General features: G+C 55.4%; 1 protein-coding gene across 4 annotated transcripts in view; it reads right to left on the bottom strand.

Annotated features, from left to right (window-relative positions):
• The window catches only part of TMEM63B (transmembrane protein 63B), a 97,940-nt gene that overhangs the window by 12,392 nt on the left and 63,043 nt on the right, over window positions 1-22,505 (bottom strand). For 3 of the 4 annotated variants that reach the window (XM_075925034.2, XM_075925035.2, XM_075925036.2), the window contains exons 4-16: window positions 17,006-17,044; window positions 9,720-9,810; window positions 8,549-8,586; window positions 7,269-7,411; window positions 6,753-6,804; window positions 5,729-5,837; window positions 5,147-5,217; window positions 4,253-4,333; window positions 3,104-3,227; window positions 2,507-2,640; window positions 2,177-2,314; window positions 1,617-1,770; window positions 549-655 (exon numbers count right to left, since the gene is read on the bottom strand). In XM_075925034.2, coding sequence (XP_075781149.1) covers window positions 549-655; window positions 1,617-1,770; window positions 2,177-2,314; window positions 2,507-2,640; window positions 3,104-3,227; window positions 4,253-4,333; window positions 5,147-5,217; window positions 5,729-5,837; window positions 6,753-6,804; window positions 7,269-7,411; window positions 8,549-8,586; window positions 9,720-9,810; window positions 17,006-17,044 — 1,281 coding nt within the window. The remainder of the gene's footprint in view (window positions 1-548; window positions 656-1,616; window positions 1,771-2,176; window positions 2,315-2,506; window positions 2,641-3,103; window positions 3,228-4,252; window positions 4,334-5,146; window positions 5,218-5,728; window positions 5,838-6,752; window positions 6,805-7,268; window positions 7,412-8,548; window positions 8,587-9,719; window positions 9,811-17,005; window positions 17,045-22,505) is intronic. The other variant, XM_075925037.2, reaches the window with a different exon arrangement.

Genomic DNA, 22,505 nt, shown 5'->3' with positions numbered 1-22,505 from the left:
TGGTATAGTAAAGCCCTCCCCTGTGGCGGACACAGCTTGTCCCTGTCTCGAATCATTCATCGCTTTGGTCAGAGGAGGAAACTGAGGCGCAGGGCCATATCCAGCTGGGATGAGAATTGTGGATTTCCAGGCTGCCAGCCCTATGGTCAGATTACTAGACCCCCTGATTGCAGGTCTACAGCAAATCTCAGCTCAAACAGATTGAGCCAGGCAACCTCATGTGAACAGGGACATGCGGGACAGACACAGCAAATCTCTTGGGTCATGGGACACGTCATGAACGATAATTATATGTATGCGCATGCCGTGCCTGCCAGGCATCTAGAACCCATACAGCAAAACAGACTGTGCATACAGCAGTCAGTTTTCCAGTCACTCAAGTGCAGCCGCCTCTGATGTGGGATCCAGCGCCCGATTCACAGCTGCAGTGCACAGTGGTGGCTGCACTTCAGTGCCTGGGACTAGCAAGCCTAAGACGTCTGCTCTTGTGCAACGTGGGGAGCGTGTGCACAGCTGGCAGCGGTGCACAGGCAGAGAGCGGTCCTCACCTGGTCCAGTGAGCTTCGAAGAAGGCGGAGTAATACACGATGGTTGGCAGCAGAGCGGAGAAGCACCACAGCAGCAGGGTGGGGAAGAACTGGGTGATGATGGGGTTCTGGGAAGGCAAAGCACACACTGTTCATTGCAACCCATGCAAATCCGGAGGTGGGCATGTTCAGCAGGGCAGGGGGCAAAGCTAGTGCATCGCCAATGGCAGAGCTGTGCCAAGGCAGAGCTGAGTGTGACTCTGCCCCTCTGGGGGCTGTAACAACAGGGGCGCTTTCCTCTACTTGGGAATCCTGGATGGAAGCCTGCAGCACCTCTGCCTTATCCCCTGGTGAGAGAGGAGAGTCTGGGAGTTGTATAGTGCAGGGAATGATGCACCAGCTCAGGTCAGGCCTGGGGATCATTTATCTCCATGTAGGGATTAGCCAGGGTGCAGCTACTCCGATTGTCGGGCTGGGGTGGCCTAATGCAGTCAGTGTGTCCCCTGCAATTCCCCTTTGCTCTCATAACATTTGGCTTTCCCACTTGGCCTCTTGGCGTGCCAGCACAGCGTTTTCGTGCTCTCCATTATGGTAGGAGAACCAGGATTTCCTCCCGCTTGCCACGCGTGGCTGGCTGTGGGCTGGTGTGCCCCGGCGGTCCCTGGGGAGAGTGGGGATTGCCCACTGGCCCAGGTTCTGACGAGAGAGATATTCTCAAGGCCTCTTGTAGAGACCCAGGTGGAATGCTGGGCACTCACGTCTTCCCTGAGAACGCAGTTTGCAGCCCCTCAGAGGCTCTGGCTCCAACAACACGTGCTCCCTGTTCTACTCCACCAGGCTCTGTGCGATGGGGAGTCTGGCACCTTTCTGCCCTCTCAGTGCCCACGCAGCAGTCACGTAGACAAGGACTCCCCAGCAGGAGCACTTGAACCCACAGGGCCAAGCCCATATGGACACGTGAGGTGGAGGGACCTAGTGCCCATTCATGACCTTCCCCACCCCCACCAACCAGGGGCATTCCATGCTGTGCCACAGGATGGGATGGGACTGGAGCGTCCCTCATTCCCGTGCTCATCCCCCCGGCCTTACGTTCAGATACTCCACGGGCTTGGTGACGTTGAACTTATCCATGGTGGTGATGATGATGGCAGGGGTGGTGAGGAAGAAGAGGAGGATGAAGAGGACGACGTTGATAACCAGGCAGCGGATCCACCAGATGAAACCCCGGATGGAGAGGTGCTCCCTGCAGGGGGAGGGGAGAGACGGGGTGTGGAAGCCGGTGAGGAGGGGATCACGGGGGGGGGGGGGGGGGGGAGCAGAAGGGCAGAGCCCAGTGCCCGAGACACTGAGTCTGTGCTGGGTAGGGCTATGAGGCAGGGTGAACAGAACCCAGGACGTTAAATCTTCATGTGCGTGTACCCCTGCAAGAGGCTCCCGCATCCATTGCTCCTCACACGGGGTTGGGCCGTTGGCCCAGAATCAGCCAAACCCCTCTGGCCAGCTGTGTGGACCTGTCAGTGGGACTACTCCGTCTCCTGAGCCCCCCAGCTGTCCCAGGCACTGCTGGGCTAGGTCCATGATACTTTCCCTTTCCCAGCCTGCCCCTGCGGCTCCCCAGAGCTGCTTGGCAGGAGGGGTGGCCTGCTCACCAGTAAATGTTCTGTGGGTCAGGGGCGTAGGTGACGGTCCAGTTGGAGATGTGGAGGGACTCGCTGCAGGAGGAGGCCTTGGGCTCCCCGCGGCACGCACAGCCCTGGCACTTGCACACGTTGAAGTCTTTGAGGATTCTGGAGGGAGAGGCAGAGAGAGTGAGGCGGCCTCAGAGGGCGAGATCAGGGCGGCTGAGCCCCAGGGAATCAGGAGGGGGTGCCTGAGCACTGAGCCTCCGCTGAGCTAGGGGACCTGAAGAAGTTTTCTAGTTGCTCAGACACCTGCCTGGGAATGACAGGGACTCTCCCTCCCCAGCCCCGTGTGCTTACATGGCTGTAATGGTCTCATTGTGGAACGTGACGAAGGCCATCCCCAGAGGCTTCTCGTTCACCTTCTCCTTCTCCCGCTTGTAGTCATCCTTGAGCTTCTCCTCCAGCTTGGTGTAATACTCAATGGCCTCCACCTGGACACACGGACGCAGGGCTGAGCCGAGAGCCATCCACCCCCTCATGGCCCCGAGGGCCTGGGGATACAGCTCCTTCGCCTGCCCCACAGCCTGTGGCAGGCGGCTCCACCGGGAAATCTGGACCAGCTTCGTGATGCATCAGCTCCACCTGGCATTAGGGTGGGACGCATCCGAGCTAACAAGGCAATGAGTGGGGACGTGGTGGTGGAGGTTTAGAGGGGGCCAGCAGGGTGGGCAGTGGCATGGGGCCACGGTGGGGAAAACACGTTTCCTCTCCTTGACTAGGCCCTGAGATGCAAAGGGCAGACAAGGGGACAGCAGCAAGCTGGTGTGCCAGGATTTGGGCCAACAACCCCTTGTCCACGTGGTGGCTGGCGGGAGCTAGCAGCAGGGGCCATCTCCCAGGATTCACCCATGCTGCTGCCTAGGGCCCTTCAGCCCCTCCTCCCCACTCCCGCACCTTCTCACAGCCCTTGATGACGCAGCAGCAGAGGTGGCCGCAGGGTTTGGGGTTGATCATCGTCGGGGTGTTCTCCTTGGTCTTCAGGTTGGTGAAATAGAGTTTCCCACGTTCCGCTTTTTTCCTGCAAGGGACAAGGCGGGAGGGGAAGCAGAGGCTCAGACAGGCTCAGCAGTGACCACAGGGAGAGTGCGGGAGAACACAGGGGTGGTAGAAGCACCGTGGGGCACAGACACGGGTGCAGAGAGGGGAGCTCTTTCCGCCTATGTGAATCTCCCATATGGATTTTTGGAAAATAAGCTTCCCGGTTGGTTGAAGCAGAGGCTGCACTGGTGTGACCATAGCAAGTGACGGCCCTCTGTGCGGGTCCTTCCCGGCCTCAAGCGGGAGAGTAAAATCCATTATCATCTGGGGGGTTCAGACATTGCACTGGTGGGGATCATATGTGTGGATGGGTGACCCCAGAGCATCCCAGGTAATTCAACTCTGCCCTACCCCACTCTGCCCTGCACCCACACAGTTGCTAATGTCTCCTCAAAGCCCTGGGCTCCCCACACACAGCTCTGCCAGTGCCCCTCCCCCTGCCCTGCAGCCGCCTGCTATCCCAGCCCTGGGCTCCCCACACACAGCTCTGCCAGTGCCCCTCCCCCTGCCCTGCAGCCCCCTGCTATCCCAGCCCTGGGCTCCCCACACAGCTCTGCCAGTGCCCCTTCCCCTGCCCTGCAGCCCCCTGCTATCCCAGCCCTGGGCTCCCCACACACAGCTCTGCCAGTGCCCCTCCCCCTGCCCTGCAGCCCCCTGCTATCCCAGCCCTGGGCTCCCCACACACAGCTCTGCCAGTGCCCCTCCCCCTGCCCTGCAGCCGCCTGCTATCCCAGCCCTGGGCTCCCCACACACAGCTCTGCCAGTGCCCCTCCCTGAAGCCCCCCGCTATCCCAGCCCTGGGCTTCCCACACCCAGTCCCCCATTCCATTGCTGTTCAGTGGTGCAGACATGGCCTAGATAAGTCTACCCCAAGACCATCACATGCATTCTTTTGGCGACCTGTAACCTTCCGGTTGCTGAGTCCCAGCCCCTCACCCCAGCTGCATCCCTTGCCCCCCTGTGCAACATTCCTAGCCTAGACCTGTTGGGAGCCCCCAGCTTTACCTCTCTGCATCAAGGAACATCAGCCTGGCCACGTTGTAGCAGGGGCGGGCCTCCAGCACAGTGCAGTTGGAATAAGCCTCTCTGTGGACAGCAAACACCCCCAGGCTCATTAGTGATGAGGTGAAAAGCACCAGTGCCAGGGGGGTCTCTGCGCACCCCACACTCGGTTCTCAGGCCATCAGGGAATTCGGCTAACGCTGTGCCTGGAGGGCGAGGGTGGGAGAGTGAGTGTCCATGCATGCTGCCCTTCTGAGGGTGGCTGAGGAGGAGAGGGCCTGCTTGGGCAGCAGAGCCCTTGGGCTCTCCAGTCCTTTACCCAAGGAGAGCCAGGGTCTCAGTAGGGGGCTCCCAAAAAGAGGTGGGGGGGAATCCTCTGTACTGCTGGAGAGGGTCTGGGTGTAGCTTGGCCACTGCCCCAGAATCCATCATCCCCCCACATTCCTGGGTTTGGTTGTGCCCAGGGATCTCCAGAGGGTGCAGAAAGGTTTGGCATTCCCTCTCCTCCACAGGCTGGGACTAGGGCTGCCTTCTACAGCGGCCACACCTGAGCACCAGAACCACTCAGTTCGGCAATGCCACCCCGGTGCCTCATGGGAGTTTCAGTTTTGGTGCCTGATGCCCCCATTCTTCTCTATCAACCAGGTTCCCCTGCTGGACTACGTCCGTCCTAGTGGACTGGGGCAGCCTTGTGCTACAACAGTGGAACCCCTGGGGGACGCAGTCCAGTCCATAGAACAGACGGCAGGCTCGAGGCACCAGAACTACAGCCCCTACGAACAACTACGGCGACAATATTTTTTTAATGAAATGTTGGCAGTTTTCATTTGTTTGCCAAAAAGTTTCCCACCAAGGAGAAAAGCAGCTCACGCAGGGACCCAGCATGCGCAGACTCACTCAAAATGCTTCTTGATTTTTTCCGACTCGGCATATTTGGAGATGCCATTAATGAAGAGCGTTCGCTTCACCTGCAAGAGACAAAGAGGCCGGGGAGAGGAGGGCAGCATGGGAACCCCAGCGTGGGCAGCACAGGACAGCTGGCCGTGGTCATGGAGTGAAGCCAGGCCAGGCTGCGCCCACAGTTACCAGGCAGTCTCCTATCCCGCACTGGCTGGCATGTCAGTAACCCGACACAGCCAACATTTGCTCCAGCCCAGATTCTGTCCTGGTGAGGCTGTTACACCGCGGCTGCCTGTGCAGAGACAGGGCAGGAGCATTAACCACAGGCGGCGAGGTGGCTTAGTGCAGCGGGGGGAGACCCAGAACATATCTAGCAGGGGCAGGGCCTAGTGGGACAGGGCAGGAGACTGCACGCTCACTGCTGCAGCTCAATTCACCCAGTGAGGGTCCTGGGGTCGCAGAGCCTGTCTCACTTGTGTCAGGGGTGAGGTGTGGGCAAGAATCCTGCCTGGGGCGTGACTCAGAGAAAGGGGGCCTGGAAGAGCAGAGCGCCCTGGTGGGAGACCAGGCCAGCCTTACCAGGTCATCCTCCTTGTAGCGCATCTTGGAGGTGTGCCGGCGCATGCTGTATACCGTCAGCAGCAAGTACAGGAAGGCAAAGGACGTGTGCAGCCACAGCAGGTTATTCCTGTCACCAGAGGGACGCCATTTAGCCGAGGCCACCCTGCCTGTGCAGTGAACCCTCTCCCACCTCGCGCCGGGCCACTCAGCCAAAGCGGGAGTCCCCTCTCCCCGAGGGCCACGCCCCCAGCCACAGGCACTGCACCTGGGGACAGTCCAATGGTTGGCAGGATGCGCCCACGCAGCGAGGCTGCTGCCCAGTGCAGGGTAGGGATGTTAAATATTGGTTAATTGACTAGATGAGTAACCTCATGAATTCTTCTCGGTTACTCGACTATTCTGTGGTCCCCAGGGGCAGAGGACAGGGTATCAGAGGCAGCAGTGTAGGCGGGAGCTGGTCCACGATGGGAGCCAGTTTAAAAAACAACTCCCCTTGTGCGTCAGCTGCCCAGTGCTGCTGACTCTGAGAAAGAGGCAGCAGCGTGGGGTGGCAGCAGCCCCTCTCTAAGGGGGTCTGAGCTCCTGGACCCAGCGCGAACTGGGACTGAGCCAGGCTGCCTGTCCACCTGGCTCCTAACATACTTTAAATGCAGAGCTGCAGCAGGGGTAGGTTCTGGACCCAGCGAGAGCCAGAACTGAGCCAGGCTGCTGACCAGTCTGCCAAAAAATGTACTGGCAAGGGTGGGGGGGAGGGAAATGCATGTAGTCTACAGCATTAACCCAAAGCTTTTGCTTATTGGTTAATCGACTATTATATCCCTAGTACAGGGCTCAATTGTGGCCCCCCAGAGGCTGCGCCCAGGTTTCTGTTCTGGAGACAGCTTCTGGGAGCTGGCTCTGCAGAGTGAATGAGCTGGGACGCAGCAGTAGGGGACAGAGGAGGCAGCAAAAGAGCCACCTGGGCCTTCCTGGGATAGCACCCCCCGCCCATGGCTCCACCTGAGAGACTCCAAGGGCCCCATTCCACCCCTCCTCGACGTACCCAGAATTCAGGTTAGCAATTGTCGTTCGCCCGAAGCTGTAAGCGTTGTTCTCTGGGGAGAGAGTGACAGACACACACCTTTCCATCAGTCCAGAGGGTGGTGGTTTGGGGCGGCGCAGGGCATGGAGTCACCTCGGTGATGCCTCTGAAACCAGAGTCACCCCCCAGGCCCCATGGAACACTAACGGGTCACGGGGTTAAGTCTGTGAGCTCCAGTTTTCCTGCCTGAGCGGCAAGGGGGTGATGGTTCAGCAGGCCACAGTGGGGCTAGGGGGAGGGAGCGGGGACATCCCCTAAGCATGCCAGAACCCCAGTCTCCACTAGAGAAAAGACACCCACTCCCACCCACAACAGCACCCCTTCCGCCTGCCACTGCATGAAGCCTTCACCTGGAAAGCCCACAGCCTAACTGGCCCCCTGCAAGGGCTGGTGCTGAGCTGCTGTGAGCAGGGCCGGCTGAGTCCCTTCCGCAGGTGGGAACGCAAGAGAGCCAGCGAGAACCCACTCCCCACTCACCTAGCAGATCCCCTGAGAAGTTCACGGGCAGCACGATGCCCACCGAGAGCACGCCCACGGCCACCAGCAGCCCTATGATGTGCCGCTGGAAGGAGAGATAATGGACTGCGTCGGCCCCGCACTTATCCCGGATCTCATCGTCCCTGGCAAGGACACAAAGGTGGTGAGGCGTCACCTAATACAGGCCTGGGCCAGATCCCAGTAGCCCTTTGGTCCCCACTGCCGGGGCGTCTACATGTGTCATGTGGGCACGGCAAGCGCCCGGAGCACCAGCCCCTAACACCGGAGCGAAAGGCACTCTAATGCCCCTTCCCTCAGAGGAGCTGCAGAAAGCCCACGAGCAGCCTGCGAGGGACCTCAGCGCCTTGCACCAGCCCACACGGAAATCCACCAGCCAACATCCATCTGCTGCGGCTGAAGCCTGGTGCTCCCAGCCCTGCAGCATGGAGAAGGGAGGCTCACAGCCCCTGCCAGGCAGTGTGCCCATGCAATCCATTGTCTCCGTAACCACTCGTGCAAGGGGGCTGATGGCGCTGACCCCAGGACTGGCAGAGCGAAGGATGGAAAGTGCTCAAAGGTGTCCTCTTGCAAAGGCCCTGGCAGGTTCTCCTGATCTTCACTGACCCTGACCCCTGCTCAGAGCACCATGTTCAGCAGGGGCCATACAGCAAGGAAGCAGGTGGCGGGGAGAGGTTCTCATGCCTAGGCACTGGAATGGGATGGCGAGAGCTGGGCTGAATTCCCGGCTGTGCCGCAGGCTCACTGGGTGGCCCTGGACAAGTCACGTAGGCCCACCTATAGAGCCGCCAGGAGACACTGATGCGAGCTAGCGCCACTCCAGTGAGCGTGCTGCACGCAGCAGTGTGGCTGCAAGGGGCTAGCCGCTTGCCCTTGGGCAGCTGGCCTGTGCTGGCGTAGCCACACGGCTGTTGTAAGCACTCACTCCGGCAGGGCCCACGCAGCTGTGCAACCCACACCTGCACGCACGAGCCCTTAGTCTCCGTGTCCCAATGCCTCATCCATACAGTGGGGGTGGGGGGACCAGTCCTTCCTTTGTCTGCTGTTTCTAGCTGGACTGTAAGCTCAATGGATCAGGGGCCGGCTCCTAAAACATGCTTGTCCAGCACCGAGCACAAGGAGGCTTTGATCCCAGCTGGGGCTACCAGGTGTTACAACCACCCAGATAAGCAGCTAGAACCACCACCTCAGATCTCCCACTGCCCGCTAGTCGCTGGGCCTGGCAGGGGTAAGCTCTAGAACCAAGCCCAAGGGCCACTTACTTTATCCTGAAGATGGCTGTCAGCCAGGAGCAGAAGCCCTGTGCAGAGAGACAATGGGGGGCTCCCGGTTACTGAGGGTTCTTTCTGCTAGTCTCCTTGGGGCCTAGCAAAGGGAGTCTACCCCTGTCGCTCCTCCCCAGGCAACATAAAGCTCCTCTTCCCTCTTCTCCCCAGGCCCACTTGTTCCCCTGCCACGAAAGGGACACTGAGAGGGCACACATGGTCACAAATGCCCAGGTATACAGGACCACAGACAGGCCCATCGGTGGTAGGTCACAGGGCCGGCTTTGGACTGATTCGCCCGATTCCCCCGAATCGGGCCCCATGCCCAGAAGTGTGCCAGGCGCGCTGGGTGCTCTGCGGGAGGGGACATTGGCTCCGGAGGAGGAGCGCGGCAGTGGGAGGGGGAGTTGGCCTGTGGGTTTGGCTGAAACTCTGGGGATTTAAAGGGTCTGTGAGTTGTTTCTTTGTGTGCGGGTTTTTTTTTTTTTTTTCTCAACCAAAATTTGGTTCGAATTGGGCCCCGCACTTCCTAAAGCCGGCCCTGGGAGGTCACACCTCAGATGCCCCCTTGACTATGACGTGCCAGGCTCAACACTACCACCAATGGCCTGGTCATCCTCTGTTGACCCAGGATGTCAAAAGCAGCCATCTTACCAGATGACAGGAGGGCCTGTCTCCTGGGAACCATGCTCCTATTGGTCGACTGACCTGGACACTGCCGCCCCATTTCACCACAACCTCGGGGAAATCATCAGTGGGCTGCCTAGCTTGTAATGGGATTTAGCAGCTGGATGTGAACAGCAGGAGCCAGTACCATGTGACCGGCCACCTCTGCGTGGTACCACATTTTGCTAACTGAACAGCTAATTACTGGGTGGAGAAGTGTGACTGGGGGCCTCGACCGCTGGGGCCCTTTCCCAGTTCTATGAGGGGGAATATTGTCTAGTGGTTAGAGAATGGGACTAGAAGCCAGGACTCCTGGGTTCTGTTCCCTCACCCATTTACCATATGGCTTTGGGCTCCCCTTTTCCATGCCTCAGTTTCCCTTTTGCAAAATTGGAATGATGACACTGCCCCACTTCTGAGGGGGCTGGAAAACTTGGCTAGTGTGTGATGGGCTAGGAGCTACTCAGCTGGCAGGCACGGGATTATTTTTGCTGCTACTCACATTGTCCCTCTGGTCAAAGTCCACAGAACTGGAGACGGAGGTGAGGCGCTCGTAGCGGTCATGGTTGTCGGAGTGCAGAGCAGAGGCCACGCTGAAATTACAGGGGGGGGGAGGGCAATCAAAGGGTTAATGAAGGAGAGGAGGGAGGCTGAGCTAGGAAGCAGAGGTTAGCCAGGAAATCAGAGGTTAATTCAGGTCAGCTTGCTCCAGGTGAGATGGAGAGAAGAGCCTCAGACAGCAGAGAGGACAGCAGTTAGTGAAGACCCCCTCCTCAGAGAGCACCGTTCAGTTGTCCAGGGGGGCCTGCTGCAGCGCACAGGGCCAGCCTCACAGTCCACCTGCTCTGCAGGCCTCCATAGGGGAGCACATGTGAGCAGCGTCCCTGCCCTTCCACCCTCCCTGCTAACCCCACCCTCCCAGGTTTGGCTGGAGACCCCTGCAGCAGCTCAGACAACACCAAGGAACATGGCGTTTCCATGAACATGCACAGGAGAGAGAGAGTACACGGTAGGCGCAGTGAAGAGGGGCCTGCACAGGCTACCACAGGAGGAGAGATGAAGGCTGTTTAGTTTAGAAAGGTGATGAATAAGAGAGGAGCCAGTCAAGAGACACACCATGACCAATGGTTGCACATAGCTGAGGTGGGAGCTCCCATTTCCCTTTTATAACACAATGCCCCGGTGCGCCCCATGAAACCAAGAGGCAAACTTTAAACTTATTAAGGGAAGAAATACCCAACACAATGTGAACTGTACCCTGTGGAACACTCTGCCACATGATATTACTGAGGCCAGGAGCTAAGCAAGGTTAAAGACAGTAAGAATGAGACATTTAAAGGAATAAATACAAATGACAGATACTAGCTAAGATAGAAGCGCAGGGGGCTTGTGCACCATTCAAATTGGAACCCCTAAAGCTGGGAAACACAGAAGTAGGAGAGGTTATGCTATAACTATTCACTAGAGGTGTTCTTGGACCTTCTTCTAGAGCAGGGGTGAGCTATAATTTTCGCATCAGGTCCACTTATAATGAATTTTGCTATGTGGTCACGGACTAGCTCCCCTTCCCCTGGAAGGGGCAGGATGTGGGGTGGAAGAGGAGGGGTTGGGGACTAGCCTCCTCCCAGAATCGTCTGCGGCTGGAGGCTTTGAATTAAAAACACAGCAAAAGGCTCCTTGCTCAGCCACTACCATATTGCCTAGGGTTGCCAGGTGTCTGGTATTGGATCAGACAGCCCAGTATTTGCAGCATGTGTCTGGAAAAAATGTCCGATATTTTCTGTTTTCCTGAGATGGAAAGCCACTTGGGACATTCTTCCCCCACCACCTCTGATTTTTTTTTTTTGCTCAACAACTTTTGGTTGTTTTTGCTCAACCAATTTTTTCCTCACCGTATTCAACCAATTTTTTCCTCACTGTATTGCCTGGCAGCCATCCAGGGTTGCTGTGGCTATTTTAAAGGCTCACGGCCTCCGGCTCCTCCTAGGGTAGTGTTGTGACTAGGAGCCATTAGCTATTTCAATAGGTATGATTCTGGAAAAGATGGACCAATTCCTATGCCCCTCTGGACGAATGATCAGGTTGGTGGGAGAATGAATTAACATAATACTTTAAAAAACTCCAACCACATAGCAGAGCAAATAGACTAATGCAAAGTAATGTAAAATACTTCATTTCCAGGATTGCTCCGAATGGCAGATTAAATTCAATGTTGATAAGTGCAAAGTAACACACGTTGAGAAAAAAATCCCAACTATACACACAAAGTGATGGGTTCTGTGTTACCTGTTACTCCCCAGAAAGAGATCTTGGAGTCAGTGTGGATAGTTCTCTGAAAACCACTACACAATACACAGCAGCAGTCAAGAAGACTACAGGGTGTTAGGAACTGTTAGGAAAGGGATAGTTAGTAAGGGTATATCTAGACTACATGGCTCTGGCGACAGAGCCATGTAGATTAGTTTACTAGACATACCCAAATGAAGAGGCGATTTAAATAACTGCCAATTCATTTAAATTAAAATAGCTGCCACGCTGTGACAATCAGCTGTTTGTCAGCTCAGTGCGCTAGTCTGGACGCTCTGCGGTCGACGTCAAACGCATCTGTCGACCGCCCCGTTATGCCTCGTGGGATGAGGTTTACCTCGTGGGCTGGCTCCATAGCTTTAGCTGGGCCCATACCGGCTAGGAAAACCTAGGCAAGGCTCTTTGTGTGTATGTGTGTGTGTATGTGTGCGTGCGAATTAGTAAGTACAGTCCTGCAAATCTGCTGATGCCTACTTTCTATCCACAGGTATCCACATCCACAGATATCAATGTAGATAGCCATGATGCACTTTTGCAGATGCAGATACCAATTTTGTATCCACGCAGAGCTCTATTAATAATAGCATTAGGTCAGACCAGTGGTCCATCTAGCCAGTATCCGGTCTCTGAGAATGCTTCTGGCAGTTGGAGATTTAGGGACATCCAAAGCATGGGGTTGAGTCCCTTGCCATTTTGGCTAATAGCCATTCATGGACCTACACACCATGAACTTACCCATTTTTTAATACAGTTTTGGTCTTCACAACATCCCCTGGCAAGGAGTTCCACAGGCTGACTGTGTGCTGTGTGAAGAAATACTTCCTTTGGTTTGTTTTAAACCTGCTGTCTATTAAATTTCATATTCTTGGGTTATGTGAAGGGATAAATAATACTTCCTTATTTGCTTTTTCCACACCAGTTCTGATTTTATAGATCTCTACCATTTCCCCCCCCCCCCCCACCCTCCCGCTCGCCAAGTAATTTCATTTTTAAGTCTTTTAAATCTCTCCTCCTACGGAAGCTGTTCCATACCCTTAATAGTTTTTGTTGCCCTCCTCGGGACCTTTTCCAGCTCTAATATATCTTTTTGTGCTGGGGTGACCAGAACTGCATGCAGTATTCAAGCTGTGGGCGTACCATGGATTTATAGAGCGGCATTATGATATTTTCTGTCTTATTATCTACCCCTTTCCTAACGGTTCCCAACATTGTTAGCTGCACACTGAGTGGATGCTTCCAGAAAACCATCCTCAATGATTCTATGATCTCCTGAGGGGGCAAAGGGTGAAGAGGGTGATTACCTGAAGTGGGAGTTTTAAACAGCAGGGCACTCAGAGGCCTAATGGGAGGCCTGAAGGCAGCTAAACAGGCTCCAGTAAGCAAAGACCTGCCTGAAGGAGCACACATCGTCTGGGACTCAGTGTACGTTTGGCAATGGGGCCACAGCTCTGCACCTGAAGCCCCTAGCCGCTGCCTGTGGCAGATTCTGGGACAGCTTGCTACTGAAGCATCCAAGGCTGGCTCATGTATGGCATGGACAAGGCCTCTCTTTATGAGCAAGGCTCAAGATGGCTGCCCACAGATGGACCACAAGAATATGGAGCTGTGGGGCAAAAAGCAGTCGAAGTTACTGGGAGACAGAAGAGGAACAGTGGGAGAGTCCCATCTGTCTAAACCCTGAAAGGGGAAAGGAAGGATGAGGTGCAGGAAGCAGGAAAACCAGGCAGCAATAGGAACAGAGCAAATCATGGAGCCATTCAAACCTCCTACCAGGCCTGACAAAGCAGAGGATCAGATGGAGAACAGCTGAGGGGAAGTCAGAGGCCTAGCAAGGGAGCAAGAGGCAAATGCTCCTCATTAGTGACTCCACGGTAAGGACCTTGGCCACACTGTGACCCAGCTGCAGGAATCTGGAGGATTCATACTGCCTGCCAAGGGTCCTGAGGGGAGTCTGGAGAAGAGCCGGGCAGCTCCGGCGGAACTTGGCAGACATATCCCTCTGCACTGCCCTGAGGCACACAGGTATCCCACACTTCACTCTGAGCCCCTCAATTCCATGGGCTTTATGTCCCTAAGCAGAGGGGCCGCAAGCTCCTTGCTCTGGCTCCATACCTGGGTGACTGTGCTCTGCTCTGGGCTCCTTGGTATCAGAAAGACAAACCAAGGGTGTGCAGAGAAGGGCAGCGAGAAGCAATTTAGAGGAAAGGAGGATTTCATCTGACCAGCTTGGCTCAGCAATGTGGGGGGAGGGGGAAGGGGGGAGAAGGAGACTGAGTGGGAAGAAGAGGAGAGGGTCTGGTGAGGGGGATATAACTAGGAGTAATGCGGCAACATTAACAAAATGATTATTCCAAATGACACTAGTGTGACCGTGGCCTGCCCTGGTGAACGGGCAGCCCCAGCAATGAGGACGTTGGACGTGAGGCTGGACACAAAGCTCTAGCAAAACCTGCTGTGGGGCTTGATCCTGCCTGGTCCCTCAAGACCTGGTCGAGAAGGGAACGGGCAGGCCTCCCCCGGCAATCTGTGTCCTCCAGGCTTTGATTTCTGTGCAGCTATGACTCACTGTAGGAGTCGATAATCCTGTGCGCAGAGAAACAAACACACACAGGACCCACCAGGGGGAGCCAGCGGGCAACGTGTTGCCAGGCAGATGATGGGGGAAGGTTTGGGAGGTGTGATGTCGGTGGTGTGATGTAGGCAGCCGCGTGGGTGGGAACCCCGGCGGGGCTGCAAGCCTGAGATGAGGACTGGCTTCCTTCTCATGGCATTCAGCTAGTCTTCTCCTTCACTTCCGCTGATGCCAGCCAGTTGACTCACTGATTGAGGGAGGAGGGGCTCCCAGGGGCCAGACGGCCAAAAGCCCAAGCAGACAGACAGGTGTGCGCAGGGACAGACTGACAAACACACCACACCCTTTGGGAGAGGAGGGTGCCCGATCATGGCCAGCAAGGAGCAGTGTTACAGCAGGAACCTACCCAGACTCACTGTGGCTGGCATTGCTTCTCCGTAGGTCTTGTGTCCCCGCACAGAACTGGGGGAGGATGCTGCCAGCTAGGGATGTAAGCAACTAGTTGAGTAGTTGACTGCCTGATAAACCTAGGCTCAATGGGGAGCTAAGGCAACAAGCGGGGGGGAGCAGGAGCCAGTGCTGGGGGGAGATAGTTTAAAAGCCAGTTCCCCCAGCACATCTCTGTGGGAGCGGTGGGGGAGGCAGAAGCACAGCGGGGGACTAGGCACGAGCCAGGACTCAGCTGTCCCAGCTCACGCTCATTCCTCCATTGCGCTTCTGCCTTTTAAATGTAGTAAGAGCCGGGTGGCTTTTACTACATTTAAAAGGCAGAGCCACAGTGGGGTTAGTTCCCGGGCCGGGAGCTAACCCCACTACAGCTCTGCAGTTTCCCCCCTTATCAAGTTGTCAATGGAAATTCCATCGATGACTCCATTAGCTGATTAAACACAATTTAACATCCTTCCTGCCAGCATGGAGGAGGATGGGTCTGGTGCAGGGTTTCCTCCTTCAGATCCATGACTTGGAGGGGAGTGAGACTTCGAAGTTCAACCAGCAAGTTTGGGACTCCCCCCCCCCTCACCTGGAGATCACTCGCAGGCTGACAGCAGAGAGGCTCCTAGAGAAGCCTGTGCCTGCTGCTGGGGAGAATGAGGCAGGAAGAACTGGGAGAGGCAGGAGATGCTGCGGAGTCTCTCTGGCCATGTTTGCACTAGGCCCTGGTAGAGCAGCGGGTGGTGTGAAAGGTCTGTCCCATCTCCACTGCCTGCCCCACGCTAACCCCAAGAGCAACCAGTACCTGCCCACATCTCTCCGGGCAGCACACACAGGCTGATCCGTGCCTCCCCACAGCCAGCACTGGGGCCAGGCAAGATGGGGCCCAACACCCACATTGTCAGCCAAAAGGCAGATGAGTTAGGCTGGGAGCAGCTCACCCCACAGCCTCACCAAGTACACGGTTCAGACATAAGAAGAGCTGCAGGATTTGGGACGAGCACCAGCTGCCCTCTGGTGCACAGGCTCACGCTGCTATAGGCAGCCCTCCTGCTGTAGTCCTCACACCTGTAGCCCTACATTAGCCTGAGTCTCCCCAGCCGGACGAGGAACCCACACAGGAGGACGAGGCACTGGTGCTGCCCAAGTGAGACAGACTCACAGAACGAGGGCCGGACACATTCTCACGCCAAAGGCTTCAGACTGTGGCTCTGCACACAGGGCCAAGAGTACAGAGTGGGGGGAAATGGCAGGACTGCCCTCTGAAGCCTCACCAACCCTGCCCACATCACCTGTCACCTGGCCCCAGCGGTGAGCAGAGCAGCAACGGGAACTTGCCAATGGGGTCAGTTTCTGTTGCTTCCCTGCTTGTCCCTGGAGCTGAGCAGAACTTGCTTTGCCGCTGCAGACTGCCTCCCACCTTGGCCCGGAGCGACAGTGAGAGCCGACTACTCCCTCCTCAGGACAGACAGCCTCGCCACTTTCAGCAGCAAAAGAAAGACTCAGCGATTAGGTCTAAACCTCCAAGTGTAGGTGCTGAGAATGGGCGACGGGATAAATCACTTGATGGTTCGCTGTTCTGTTCACTCCCTCCTGGGCACCTGGCTCAGGGTACTGGGCTAGATAGATCTTTAGTCTGACCCAATATGGCCGCTCATAGACTGTGGCTCTGGGGCATTTTTAAGAAGAAACCCAAATGCAAAAGGACATCCCGGGAGGGAGGGGGACAAGTCAAACGTGTGGCTGTACAAGGGACTATTCAGTCTGGCCCATCCCGCATATCGCCCATCCCTGCGGGGGTCTACAGTGGGTAATGCCAAGCCAAGGTCCCAGGAGGTGCTGGCAACGGTTCTCTACTAGGAAGCTCATGTCTGCACTGCTGGCTGAACTGGAGGGAGCGATTGGGAAAACAGGACAGTGCACCAGTGCATTATTCATAGCTGCTCTTGGTTTGGGTGGGGTCATTGAATTCTGGTTCCTCTAGGCCTTATATGATCAAAGCCTAATTCCAAACAGGGGGTGAGAGAAACCCCTTCCCCCAGCCACCCCAATAAAAGAGCAGTAATGAAAGGCAATCTGTATTCAGGAATCCCACAATCGCTGCTACCTCTTGATCCATAGACACACAGGGGAAGGGTGGAGAAAAAGATCTAGTGGTAAGTTGTGTGCAGGCACAGCCAGCCTTTGGAAACAGGTCTCAGTCCCAGCACACACATGAACTTGTGGTGAAGCAGGGGGAGTGTCCCAGCGCCATTCTTTGAGAGGGGCCACAACGAGCCCCATCCGCCCGCAGTGGTGATGTATAGCTGGCACGGAAACGAGGGGAAGGGTCTGCATTGATCAGGAGACACGAAAACCCAGCCCAGAGCCCCCAGCCATTTAGATTAGTCTGGAAGCAAGAGACACAACTCCAAAGGGAAAAAACAGGAGAGAAAGAGAGAAAAGGAAGGAAAAAAACCCTGAAAAAAACAACATACTATTCCCGCTCCTCTCGCTCCGTCTGCCAGCGCCGCTGCCTGGGGGCAGAGAAACAAAAAGGGAGGGTTACAACAGTGGGAACTTTGCAGCACATGCAGGGAGCCTCCTGGGTCCCAGCAGACACCCTTGCTAACCTGGGAGAAACCTGTCAACGATCTGATCAAAGAAAAATCAAGGGAAACCTTCCATGCAGCACTCAGTTTCAGGCTCCAAAGGGCATTTTTTGTCTGGAAACCTCTCTGATGGCACTGCTCCCTCAGTAACACACTCCTAGCAGGTCTGCCCCGCAGCTGAGGCTGTCACCCTTTAAAGGACCCTTAGTTTGGAGTGGGAGACCCTAAAATGATGAAACCTCTAGGATGATTCTTGGGTGTGCCCGGGAATTTGGGGTTTTGTAGAAAATTGCGCCATCACTTGAATGGTTGCTTCCCCAGACAAACAGAAGGAAACAAACATTGGCTTTCCCTCCCGAGCCAGTGCAAACAGTGTCCTCAAGGACAGATTAGCTCGTCTATCCTCAGAGATCTTCAGGGAATTAAATAAAGAAACACCCAGCAGGCCAGAACCCAATGATCCCCAAAAGTTCCAAGCTCTGTCCCAAATCTGGAACCTACTCTTTGCAAATGGCTCCTAAAATCTAGAACTCACAGTGCACAAGTGACTCCTAAATCTGGCAAAATGAGTCCTCCACTCCCTAGGCCAGTGGTTCCCAAACTTTTCAGCATCATGCACCCTTTTTGATTTTTGAAAAAACCCTCGCACGCACCCCCCAAATAGCAGCAAAACTTGGGGGAAGGGGGGGGGGCTGGGTTGCCTCACATACCCCCCCCCCCCCCAGTTTGGGAACCCATGCCCTAGGCATAGTGCAACGCAAGCACAAGGCCCCAGAACTCATTTCTAGCCAATGGCGTTGTGCAGCTCTTTACAAACGTGCCACGTAATCTGCCCTGACATTCCAGCTGGGCCTGCTACCCCCAACTAGGTGGGACACTACTGTGTTCACTACAACAGAAAGGGAAAACGCCAGCTGATCTTCAGGAACTGCCCTCGCTGGGAACGCCAGCACAACTCCAGACCAGACTGGGGCAGCTGCTGAAGAACTGAGTCTGCTCAGCTGAGAGAACTGGACGGCTGATCTGGTAGGGCTGCTCCCGGCTAAGCCAAGATCCCTGCCATGCTAAGTTAGAGGAGTCCCCTGGTTTAGCTCCCCTTCCCTGCTCTCTTTTGTTCCTTCCCTTGAGCTGTTCTTCCACATGGAGGCCTCTCCCTGCAGTGCCGGTGGCCATCTAGCACAAATTGACAGCGAGGGAAGTAGGCCCCGTGTTTTGTGTTAGCTAAGGGGCCAGTTTAGGACAAGCAGCTCCACTTTTCCTAGAGGCAAAGACCTGGGGCCAAATCCTGCTCCCACTGAAGACGATGGCACAACCCCACAGAGTCCCAGGGAAGCAGGATTGGAGCCTTGTTTCATTGTTTGGTGCATCCAGAATGGGGAGCATGAAAACTTCACCCCCCAGAACTCCCTGCCCTCTGGCAGGGGCCAATGAGTCAGCAGTGACCGGGGCGAGGACTAGTGTGCATGATGCAGCCAATTCAGGGTTGCTTACTTAAAACACAAAACCAAACACCCCGGCCTGCCCTTGCTCCACCTCTTCTCCGAGACCCTGACCCACACTTGCTCCATCCCTCCTCCCTCCATTGCTTGCTCCTCCCCACCCTCACTCACTTTCACTGGCTGGGGCAAGAGATACAGGCTCTGGGGTGGGGACAGGGATGAGGCATTTGAGGCACAGGAGAGGGCTCTGGGCTGGAGCTGAGGGGTTTGGAGTACAGGAGGGGGCTTTAGGATGCGGAAAGTAGAGGGTGGGGCCAGGGATGAGAGGTTTGGGGTGCAGGAGGGTGCTCCAGAGTGGCAAGGAGTGGGGGTAAGGGCTCTAGAGTAGGGCCAGGGTTGAGGGGTTTGGAATGTGGGCGCAGGTTACAGACCCTGGGGGCGCTTACTGCAGTTCCCAGGAAGAGGCTCTAGCCCTCTGCAGCTCCCAATGGTTATGGCTCCCAGCCAACAGGAGCTGCGGAGCCAGCAGTCAGGGAAGGCCAGTGTGCGGAGCCTCATCATTCCTGGCTGTCCCAGCACGTAGAGCAGGGCTACTCAGCACGCAGCCCTCGGCCTGTGTGTTTGTGGCCCAGGGTGCGATTTGGATTTACGCCGGGCTCAACACGTGGCCTGCAGGTGGGATCCTTTGAACACAGCCTCCACTGGGAACATGCTCCACAATGGCAAGTCAAGATAATGGTCTTCTGTTGAGATGCGTTTTAGTAGTTAAATTCCTGGACTGTCATTGCTCATTGAAAGTGCTGTCATCTGGGTGGAAATCGGGTAAATACAGGCAGTCCCTGACTTACGCGGATCCGACTTATGTCGGATCCGCACTTACGAATGGGGCTTTTCTCGCCCCAGAGCTCGCGGGCGGCGGGACCGCCCAGAGCGCAGCGGTCCCACCACCACGTCCTCCAGGGTGAGAAAAGCTGCTCCAGGTCTCCCTGGTGTGCTGGGGGGGGGGGGGGGGAGAGCTCTCCAGCACAGCAGGGAGACCCGAGCAAAGCCGCACAGGCGGCGGGGTCCCCCGCCTCTGCGGCTTTGCTCCGGGGCAAAGGAGCAAAGCCGTACGGGCAGCGGGGTCCCGCCGCCTGTGCGGCTTTGCTCGGGTCTCCCTGCTGTGCTGGGGGGGGGGGGGGGGAGGCGCAGCTAGTGCGCCCCCCCCCCCCCCCCAGCAGACCAGGCTTTTGTTGCGGGACGCCTGGGGTAGAGCAGGTGGGGTGCTGCCGGGTTGGTCCTGCGGGGACCTACCCGGCAGTGCCCCAGCTGTTCTGTCCCAGGAGCCCAGATTCAGCCGCTGTTGAAACTGATCAGCGGCTGATTTCAGGAAGTCGGGGGCAGAGCAACTCAGCCTAGGGCTTCCTGTAGTCAGCCGCTGATCAGTTTCAGCAGCGGCTGAATCTGGAGCCAGTTCCGACTTACATACAAATTCAACTTAAGAACAAACCTATAGTCCCTATCTTGTACATAACCCGGGGACTGCCTGTATTGCATTTTATTAATAACAGCAGGACTGACTTAAATGTGTAGTCTTGCCTTAATCTTTATATTCATGCCCGTCAGTGTGAAAGAAGCTATTTGCATATATATTTGCATGTACATGCAACCACACAAGTTTCGGCCCTCGGCATGTGCTGTGAGTATCACTGTGGCCCCCAGGGCTTCCAAAGTTGAGTAGCCCTGACCTAGGGGCTGTAGGGACATGGCAGCTACTTCCAGGAGCAGCACAGAGCCAAGGCAGGTCCCTGCAGTGGCACCAACTGGCCTTTTAACTGGCTGGTCAGTGGTGCTGACCAGAGTCACCAAGGTCCCTTTTCAAGCAGGTGTTCCGGTCAGGAGAATGGAGGTTGTTAGTGTGAGAGAATTAGAGAGAAGCTGGAGACAGTGAGATGGAAAAAACACATCAAGCAAGGACATGAGCCAGGGACATGGTGCTATTCTGGTTTGGTTAGAACTGCTTTAAGCAGGGTTTGTAATGAGTGTTTTTGAGGATTGTGAATGTTTTATTCCAATTTCTATCAATATTGATAGCATGGGCAGGGCCTGGGTTCAGATGTTAATTTACATAATGTGTAATGTAAAAGGCCAATAAGGAGGTGCAGGAAATATAATTCTGGTAAGGGGCAGTGTGGTAATGGATTACAAAACCGCCTGTTCCGCATGGAGCCTGCCCCTGCAGCAGGTTTCCTGCGGAGGGGAAGGGGGGGGGGGAAGGTTTGTCTGTCTAATTGATACTACAGGCCCCCTGGTGCAGGGACTGTGTCTCCAAACCTGGGTTAGGTTTCTCATCCCAGCCCAAAGCTACTGTCACATGGGCAACCACATTTCATGTGAAAATCCAAAGTGTTCCTTACGGAAGCAGCACCCCCGGTATCCTTTGTCCCTACTGCCTGCCCAGGGATGGGTAGGAGAACTGGGGGTACTGCTTTTCTGTTGGGAGGACCAGATGGACCCTGGCACAGTTCTCAAACTACTGGCCCCTTCAACTCCTCCCTCTAAAAAAATAGGAGATGCATCAATGCCATCAATGCTGACCATGTCTCCACTTGCAAAGTTGAAGACTGATCTTCTGGCGTTTGATTTAATGAGTCTAGCAAAGACCCACTAAATCTGTGGTTCTCAACTGGTTGTCCATGGTGACTTGGACAATGTTCCTGTGGACCACCGAAAAAGTCACACGGCATGAGCAAGCGCCGCCGTTAGGCTGTTTTACGCCGTGTTCACAAGCACGTGGCGTGTCATCCATAGCGTCACCTAGGACGCAACCGCGTTGTATTGCCAGTAACTTCCATCTGAGGCTCTGAGCGTCAGTGTAACTGCTGCCGTTGTGCTGAGCGGTTGCTGTGTCGTTCGTCTTGTGCTACATGCGCTGGAGGTGGTCCAAGAAAATTTTTTGATTGGCCTGGTGGTCCGTGGACTGAAATGAATTGAGAACCACTGCACTAAATCGAATGTGGATGGTGCTCCTGGTCGACGCTGGTACTTCTGGCAGTCGCGAGGAATAAGAGAAGCCAACAGAAGCATTTGCTCCCGTTGACCTCCCATTGTGAAGACAACGCCAAGCTCGGCTTAAGGTATGTTGACTCCAGGTATGTTAAGCCAACCTTCTGGGTCTAGCATAGACGTGGCCTCAGCTTGGACAGATCGTTTGGGGTGTGGTTGGCAAGGCTGACGGAGAACACTGGACTGTAAAGGGTAAGGGCATGTGAGAGTTTCTTGGCTTTGGAGTGTAGTAACTCTTTCAGCTCCTTGCAATGACCATATAATTAGCTGTGTGTTCTCACCCTAGGTCTTACTGCTGACTAGGTGCCTCCGTCCAACTGAGATTTGGTTTCCCCACAAGGGATAAGCTACATTTCTCACATGACTAGCTCCTGCCTGCTTTTCCCCATCTCTCTGGGTCTCTAGTGTTATTTTTCTCTCCCCTCTGCAGTATTTACAGCACTGACTAAGTACAGAGGAGACAGACCAGCTCTGGCAATGTATCTATTCTAGTAAAAGTCCTTGTTCAGTGCTAGAAGAAAATGGCTCTGCCATTCTTTCCCTTGCTGCACCAGACTATGTTGAATGCCTACCACAGACAGCAAAGAAGCAACGGTCAATCTATCACAGGGGTAGCCGTGATACCTGCAAAAGCGACAAGGAGTCCTGTAGCACCTAATAGACGAACAGATGTATTGGAGCATAAGCTTTCATGGGCAAAGACCTGACGAAGTGGGTCTTTGCCCACGAAAGCTTATGCTCCAATACATCTGTTAGTCTATAAAGTGCTACAGAACTCCCTGTTGCTTTTAAAGGTCAATCTAGTAACTTGTGTAATGGAAAGTGAAACTGAAAATACATAGAACACCTTTGCCTCCATTGAGAAAGGAAGCGTGTTGGGGTAGGGAGCCTTTGTTGAGTCC

The sequence above is a fragment of the Pelodiscus sinensis genome, chromosome 3 (genome assembly GCF_052426305.1).
Source record: "Pelodiscus sinensis isolate ZL-2025 chromosome 3, ASM5242630v1, whole genome shotgun sequence".
Classification (NCBI taxonomy): Eukaryota; Metazoa; Chordata; order Testudines; family Trionychidae; genus Pelodiscus; species Pelodiscus sinensis.
Note: the sequence above shows the minus strand (reverse complement) of the source record. Positions and strands in the feature narration are given on the sequence as shown.